The following is an 8,667-nucleotide window of genomic DNA, read 5'->3' as shown; positions in this document are numbered from 1 at the left end:
AGAGACGCTGGCCAGGAAGAAAAACATGGAAGTGCTGTGCATCAAAATAACATAAAGCTTTTATTGAAAGTCACTTTACTGATGTCACAATGAGAGTAACATAGAAAACTCTGATATCTTATTAGCTTCAGAAGTGAACACTAATAAAATTGTGCCAGGAAGTTAAATCTCGAGTTACAGTGACCTTTTAAAAAACAGCAAGATTTGTTTACCTACAACATGAGAACAACTTTTTAACTTGAACGGCCATAAAACAAACCACGCTTGCTCGGGACAGCAATCACCATTTACATTTCTGTTGGTGTTTGCCAAAACCCAGGAGTTTTCAAATAGCGTTAGAACCAGACGTGCGTGCCGAGTAGCAGAGAGGAGGCTTAAATGATGTGAATCTAAGTATATACACTTGAGTACCTACTTCAGTGAAGTGAACCACACTGAAGTGAACCACACTGATGCTGTTAGCGCGCCCCATGGGGTGGCGTCTATTGTCTTGGAGGCTGTGGTGGGGGAAGCCCTGGCAGAGACCTAATGTCCACTAGCATGAATTGCTTTAATTAGGTGAAATGAGCCGTTTCTGGTGATTGTCATTGGAAATGCTAGTTTGGAGGGCAAAGTCTTCCAACAAGTTAAAAAAAAATGCTCTGAATCCTGAAGGAACCTTTTACTAAGCACTTCACAGTTAGTGTTTAAAAAAAATTTTTTTCCATTAAAAAAAAAGTGTTGGGTTATTTGTACCCATTAAAAAGAGGAGCCACAGAATCACAGTTTGACATTGTGCTGGATTAAAAAGGAAAAGTGGGGTTCATATCAGGCAGTGATACAAGTGTATAATTTAACAGGAACTCCTGTGTTCCTCCTAAGTGTCAGGATTCATTTCAGCACTTTCTGTACTGTGTTATCTGATAAAACGTAGCACCGCTATATTTAAAGACTTGGGCTATTTGCATTATTTTAAAACTCAACCATCAGAACGCATCATGTCCCAAAATGGTGTAAATTGAATGCAGAATATGCACACAAGCATTTAGGGGAGACTAACCTTTGCTCACAAACAGACCTGAGGGCCTTGTGTGCGTTAACTTAATAAGAGTGCTTCATCTCACTGTATGCCTTTTTGTAAAAATCAAACAGAATAATATACATTTTTGTTTGGATTTGATTCCATGGCTGCCTGTGATCAACACCCCTATCACTTCCAAAGCCCCTCCCAGTGTGCTGCAGACCAATGACCAGTAGACTACAGAGAGAACTAACACTCCAGAAGACCGCAAAGCACCTAAGTCTGCTGCTGGCGCCCAGTATGGCCAGTGGCCATCTTGAGCTCTTGTGCCTGCTTCAATGGTCTTGTGCTGGGGCTAAAGGCCCCAGCATCTCCCAAACTCCCTGTTGCTTATTCCCTTCCTGAGATCTATACCCCGAGACCCATTTCGTAGTGTCTTCCAAGGCGCACAGTCCAAGCAGCATGTGGAAAGGAAATGGAAGCGAACCTCCCTCCTCTGCATGACTGCGCTTCTCCCAACTTTCGCCTGCATGCTAGGGGACGTTTCTTAGCGAGAGGAAAAGTCCTGCACAGCCACTGAATGGGGAACTACAGAAGAAGGAAGGATCTAGAAGCAGCCATCAACACCCATAGTAATGATACTGTTTTCTAAGGCCATGGCTATGAAAGGCAGGAATACAACGGCCACTGGTGTCTTACGTTTTGATTTTCTACTCACATGTTGAGGACTGATATAACTGACCGGTATGGGAATGAAAATGTTACCCTTCTGCTTTCCAAGTCTGGGGCACCTGTAGGCATGGTAGAAAAACTCTGAGAGCTGCAAGGCCCTGTCCCACAGAGCGTACTCTGTCAGCAAGCGCCAATGGCGACCGGCAGGGACAATTTAACAGCATGCTGCGCACACAGACAGATGGGCTGCTGCCTCGGCCAATTTTCACAACTGTCGATTGAATTCTTTACAATACAGCAAAGGAGAAGTTGTTCACCCCAGGCCTTAACTCTCTGGTGCCCAGAGAAGAGACCCTGCATCTGAAGTCAGAGTAGTCTTGACTACCCTACAGGAGGAAAGTGAGTACTCGAGCCCTAAATGAAGCCCTTTTGCACAGAAACGGCAGCTTTTCATACAAAGCTAGTAGAATAAGAATGAGAAATTCATCTTGACTCTATTTTCAGGGAAAGAAATGGTGGGTGCAGGTGACAGTGGTGCCATCTGGTTGTGCAGACAGGGGTCAGGGGTCAGGGGTCCTGCCTCCTCCTTATTCCCATCAGTTTCGAACTTTATTCTCCTCCTCCTGCAGACGGCAACTGCCAGCTAGGCTTTTTTCCCTTTACATTTTAGTAAGATAAAAATAATCTTACCTTTAAATAGGCAATTATTATATTGAAAAACAGGGGCATAGCTAAAGAACTGTCTAAATGTAAGGTGAAGGTAGAACTATATGACCATAGAAAATGGCAGGGTGAAATGAATAAATGAACAAACCTTGGCTGAAATCCTGGAAGAAGAGAGGAGAAATGGCATACTTTCCCTGGCTCAAAGGACAACAGGTAAAGTCACTCCAGAGGCAGAGGGTAACGGGCAGGAAGAAATCATGCAGATACATAAGGACAGCAGAAGAAGCCATGTGGATCTGTCCTGGAACACACAGCAGCCTCCCACCCACACCCTGGGAAGACAGAGAATATTTAATTCTCTCGTTACTGTGACTGCTTTGAGACACACCATCAATCTTTCATACGTCAATTCTATGTGGGGCTGACGTTCTGGGCAAACAGTATTTTAAAAGCCGTGTGAAACACGAAGAAAAGAAACGAAATAAAGCGCCCAGGTTACAGCACTCGGAAGGCATCTCAACCCCGGGCAATGTTTCTGTTAAGGAACCTAAAGATGTGTTATTCCTCATTTAGCATCTAAGTGAGGGGCTGGGATGTATGGTTCAGCCACTGCAGAACACTGATAATCATGTGCTGCCCGTCCAAATAGAGCCCATCTCCCCCTTTCTGAAGACTGCACGTACTGTGGTCATTTTCTATCTGGCTGATGCTGGAGGAAGGTTTCCCATCTAAGGAAAGTAGCTGGGAAGTGTTGGTCTGGCCAGTCTGATCTTTAAGGATTCTCTGTTACTGCAGGCCTTCCCTGGACGCGCACTGGGAAGAGTTAAACGTTCCTTTATGATAATGGACAAGAACATCCCAGGCCTTTGGGCTATCTGCAGTCCTACTGATGCCAAGAGTATTAGAAAGAGAAATGGCAGCCAACAAACACATTACTGCCCTTATCCATGGAGTAATGGCCCCACGGCACACTGGGAAGTGTGGATGTTAGTTGTGTGACTCAAACCACTACCGAGCTTCAAAGTTCCCCTTCAAAATAGACATTTTAAAAAAGGAATAATCATTGTGCTTGTCCTTGGTTCCATGAGTCTACTCTGTCTACCTCAGTGAGTGAAGTCATACATAGTTGGATGGAATGATCTACAACACCAATATTGGCGAGTGCACTGTTACATACTTCTTGAAGCTAGTCGTCAACACGAAAGCGTGTTAATTCCAGAAACAAGTCTAAGAATGCTTAAACATGGGAGACAGATACCTTGATGAAAACATTAAAGCTCTTATATTCCGAAAATCACTCTGCAAGTCAAGAAAATCCTTTTCATCCCATTACATATGGGGATTACAAACGAAAGCAGCCGTCTTTCCCAAAAGGCACGTGATAATGATTGTAATTTTCAATAATAACTTCAGGAAAAAAAAATGGTTGATGAGGAAAGACAGGTGGGGAGACAGATAACCAGCCCACTAGCTAGCCACTTGTGAATTCCCAAGCCAGGATTTATGCAACTAACTCTAATACAAAGCATATTTACACGAGGCATCTTCATTCAAAGGTATAAACTCTTCTCTTGTAGCCAAAATAAACCTTATATTATACTAGCCTTCTATATACGCAATGCCAGAAAACACTCAGTGCACACTTGAAGCGATCTTGTTCAAAAGTCACTTCATTTGCTACATCTTTTCCTCGGTCATCTGCCTGCCCTTCTGACCTGGCCTGAAGCCCAGGGGAGACATTGCTCAACTCATCCACGCCTTTGTCTGAGGCTGTCTTAGTGAGCCATCAGCAAACTCCATCCTTTCCTGTCGTGATAAACGCTGTTTTTGCTGTATAATTTTGTCTGATTAACTTGGTTTTCTAACATCTTCAAAGTGTTTCTGAAGAGTGGACCATTACAAAAGACATGAACTGAGTTATACCACTGCCTTCTAATCTGGCCCTTCGGTTTGGGCATCTAAGAATATCCACACGGAGGTGAGACAAATTGTGTCCCTGGACACTTGTGAAAGAAATCAAATGTAGAGCATATTTCTGAGGTCTGGTCTGATAGCCCCATCCTCACATACAGCAGTAAGGATGGGGGCGGGGTCAGAAGTGTATTCCACAGCAGAGCATGTGACTGAGCTATCAAATTTGAGTGGTAAAACTGTATTAGAAAAGTTATTAACTTTTCATTTTAAATGATAAGATTTCACATAGAATACTCATTTTTTTAAAGGATCAAAACCCCCGGTGGCTCTTCTCCCCGTAGGCTGGTGGCTATCTTTGCAGCTCCTGCATCTACGTAGCCTTAGACTTCATTTAAACTTACATGCCTTGTTGTGTCTTCTATCCACCATCTTCTTAAAGTCACCCAGAACGGCCTGCTGGAACTTACATCCCAGTGATGAGAAATGCATTCAAGTTGCGAAAACAAATCACTCCTTCCACGGGTAATAATGGCTGAAAGGATTTTGTTAAGAAACCCAAACTTCAGGCCAGAAAGGGCTCAGGTATTGGCCAGATGGGAGTTAGCCACTCAGTGGTCTGTGTCTTTTGTGCATCCAATCCATCTCAGCAAGAACCTTCTGGAGGGGAGGCACTCCATGGCCTCCAGGTAAGATTAGCTGATGTGCCCTGGTACTGAGCGAGAACGGCTACTGTGACAGGAACCATGCGTCTTAGACATGGAATAGACAAGCTGGCAGATTCCGAGAGAACCTGCCAGCTCCAGCGTGTCCTGAGGCTGCACGGCTACCACACATCTGGACTCCACCTTCAGCCAGATGCAAAGACCGGATGTTTGAGCATTTTGATCACTTACTCAACAAAACCTCCTCCAGACTGGACGCACTTGAAAGGGAAGTCACACGCGTTAGATGAATGCCGGGTACAGAAAGATACTTTTACAGCATTGACCGCTATATTCACAACACCGTCCACCGACACTCTGAAGACTGCAGGATGAAGGACCATGACAGAGTCGTGACTGACTGTTTTTAGGCATTTGGCAAAATACACTTATATGTAACAGTTACTTTTTAAATTTAAAAATGTTTACATATGTACAGTTGTCCTTGTATGCTAGTATAAATATGAAAAGTAAAAAAAAAATAAAAATACATGTTGAAAGTTAGCATATGGGTATTGGCCTCTCAAAGCGTTACAGTCTTGCAACCTGCAGAAAAGTCCTATATGCCTCAGCCCTGCATGCTAGTTCTATTATGGGATGTTTTTCCTTGTCTATGGAAAACAATAAACAGAAGCTTCATGCATACGGCATTACTGCTTGCAATGAGGATGTGTTTCAGAATGCCCAGTTCTGAATCCACTTCGGTCCCTCAGGAAAACCTGCGACATTTGGGTCATGTGAGTTAATTTTATTGATATTCTACATATATCTGTCATGCAGATTATCCATTAATATACCAATACCAGACCATAAGTGGTTCCGTGTCATAGTGTGACATTTCAGGAGTTCTTTACTGTTTGGCTAAACCTTATGCCGATGACAAAAAGGAAATGCCATCCAGGTGTGAGCCGTGGCTTCTTCTCCTCTGCATCTCAGAGGGCCTTCAAAGCGTCTGAAGAGCAGACAGATTGCAGTGAGTCTGGGTGGCTGGGTTCCTATAAAAGTTGAAGTAAACAGTTTCGATGTGACACATGTAAACAGTTGTTCTTAAATGGATGTCTCCCATAGCTGCGGAGAGAGGAAAGCAAAATCAGACACTGGGAAAGCAGAAGGCGGACTTTCCAACCATAGGTCAGTAGCGATGGTGCATGCTCTCATCTAATAACCAGATAAAAGAAATACACGAACTTTTAGCTCTCTCTGAACCTATTAACCTTTCTTCTTTGTGTGTGTGACGGGCACATGTATGAGAATGAGATGCCCATGTAAAGGCCTGAGGAGGCCAGACAAGGACTTTGGGTATCTTCCCCTAGTGATCCCCATCTCATTTCCTTAAGACAGTGAACTCTGGGAATTCACCTTGCCTCTAAAGACACATGCACCAAACTCAGGTCTGCACGCCTCCACAGCAAATTCCTCACTCACTAGGCCATCTCCCGGCTCCGATACCAACCGTTCTAACAATTGCCACCTTTTGATGAAAACCAAAAAAGCATCATTTCATGTTATTTAAAATTTCAAATAAACATTATATCTCTCAAATTGCAAACTTGTAAATATTATTTTTAAGCTGCCTATTCCCTTTATTTTCCCAACAGAATAGTGCTTCTCAATCACAGCTTTGTAAACATATCTGGAGAAAGAGTGTGTGTGTGTGTGTGTATGTGTGCGCGCACGTGTGTGTACACATAACAGATGTACACACACACATGCCTGTGCACGTAGAGATGAGAGGTCAAAGTCAAGTGTCTTTGTTCAAGTTTCTCCACTTCACTTTTTGAGATGAAGTCTCTGAACTTGGAACTCATGGGTTTGGCAAGACTAGCTGGCCAGCAAGCTCCAGGGTTTCTCCTGCCTCTGCCTCTGCCTCTGCCTCCTCTAGGATTACATACATGCACCACCATACCCAGCCTTTTACATGGGTACTGGGAATTTGAACTACGGTCTTCATGCATGCACAGCAAACACATTACCAACTGAGCCAACTCCTCAGTCCTAATATGCAGAAGGTTTAAAATCCACACCAACTAATTCAAACTCCCACGGGTGGGATTTAGCTTTAAAATACTCTGGAGCTCTACAGACAATTCCCATGTCCAGTCCAGGCTAAGAAGTTTGACTCCATTGATACCAACACCATCCCGTAAACACTACTGTGGGCCTATGAACACACCACGCACTTCCAACTGTAGCAAACTGTCCTCTAGGAGCCGGCATGCTGGAGTGGAAGGACACGTGCTTCCCCATCCTCCCTTTCCCTTGCTTCTACTACCGGTTCTTCATGCTGAGCCTGGTCAGATCTACTTTGTGCACCAATTGCCTTCATGGACCTCAAACAACTCTGGCACGCTCAGACAGGCACCAGAGAAGGGGGTCTGCCAGTGAAATATAGTGCAGTCTATATGACTCATATATAAATATTTTACACAAAAACAAATGAAGTATTATTAGAGTGGCTTAGGTTATATTTGACTTCCACCCAAATTCCATTTTAACAGGATATATGAGATATTTCATGGCACATAAATTTGGGGGGAAGAAAAGGAGACAACACAATTAGTATATTTCTTTTCTGTCTTATTTTGTGAGACAGAGTATCATGTAGCCCAGGCTGGCCTCAAACTCACTATGTATCTGAGGCTTGTCTTAGTTGCCTGACCTCCTTCTTCTACCTATCAAGGGCTTTAGACACATGGTACCATACTGAGTTAAGTGTATCTTTCTAGGTAGGTTACTTTAACATGCTTGCCTAAACCTTCATGGAATTTTTGTTCCAACAGAAATTACAGCATCTCCACAGGCATGGCAGAGCCACTTGAGCTACCTACCTCAGACCAGGTTTATATATCTTTCCTAGTAAAAAGATCTGTTCTGGAGCTGGAGAGGTGTAGTGGTTTAGAATACTTGCTGCTTCCCCTCCCCCCCGCCCCCAAGAGGACTCAGTCAATTCACAGCACCCACGTGACAGTCTACAACTGTCTATCACTCCGATTCTAGTGGGTCCAGCATGTTCTTCTAGCCTCTGGAGGTACCAGGAATACACACAATGCACACACATGCATATGTGTACTCATATATAGAAAATGGAAATAAGTTGTAAATTTTTTTTAAAAAAAACCTTCGTTATTTGGAACCCAATGGGAACTTTCAAATCTAAGGCTCTTTTGAAGTAGAGAGGAAATAGAGTACTACAGGGTGTCTCAGGCAAGGAAATTATGAATGCTTAGACAGTGATCTGGGGTAGGACAGCTTTGGCCTCAGCGAGCTTGCAGGAAAAAACAAACAAATAAACAAAAAACAAAAGCGTTGAATGAAGAAAACTAAAAGTCATGATTATCCCGAACAGAAACAAATAAGACAACTACAACATCAGCAGTAGCAACAGACATGATTGCCCACACCTGTGTGGCTGTCAAGGCAGGCTCGCTGATGCAGTTTTCCACACCCCACCAAGACATCTGGGAGACAAGGGCCACCTACTCAGCAGGATTCTTCTATATTGCTCATGACTGTACTATGTGACACAGACCAAGTCAGAACTTCTATACCACTGTCTGGGAGTACAGTCCTCGTCATCACAGTGCTCAGCCCTCGAGAAGAGCACGGGACACCATTTCTCCTGGGAACTGTCATTTCCATGAGTTCTTATATGTTAACATCTTTAATAATCTACACTGGCCATGGTGACAGCTGAGAGAACACCCCCAGCTTGAT

At 43.6% G+C, this 8,667-nt stretch overlaps 1 protein-coding gene across 14 annotated transcripts in view; it reads right to left on the bottom strand.

Moving 5' to 3' along the window:
* Positions 1–32: 32 nt before the first annotated feature.
* Positions 33–8,667, bottom strand: part of Adam22 (ADAM metallopeptidase domain 22) — a 209,830-nt gene continuing 201,195 nt past the window's right edge. For 11 of the 14 annotated variants that reach the window (XM_075956463.1, XM_075956465.1, XM_075956464.1 and 8 more), the window contains one exon: positions 1,120–6,021. In XM_075956463.1, coding sequence (XP_075812578.1) covers positions 6,001–6,021 — 21 coding nt within the window. In that variant the 3' untranslated portion in view covers positions 1,120–6,000. Of the gene's footprint in view, positions 6,022–8,667 lie in introns of all 14 variants that reach the window. The other 3 variants (XM_075956471.1, XM_075956475.1, XM_075956478.1) reach the window with 1 other exon arrangement.

This window comes from Microtus pennsylvanicus, chromosome 22 (genome assembly GCF_037038515.1).
Source record: "Microtus pennsylvanicus isolate mMicPen1 chromosome 22, mMicPen1.hap1, whole genome shotgun sequence".
NCBI lineage: Eukaryota > Metazoa > Chordata > Mammalia > Rodentia > Cricetidae > Microtus > Microtus pennsylvanicus.
The sequence above is the reverse complement of the archived record's forward strand: the minus strand, read 5'-3'. Positions and strand labels throughout refer to the sequence as shown.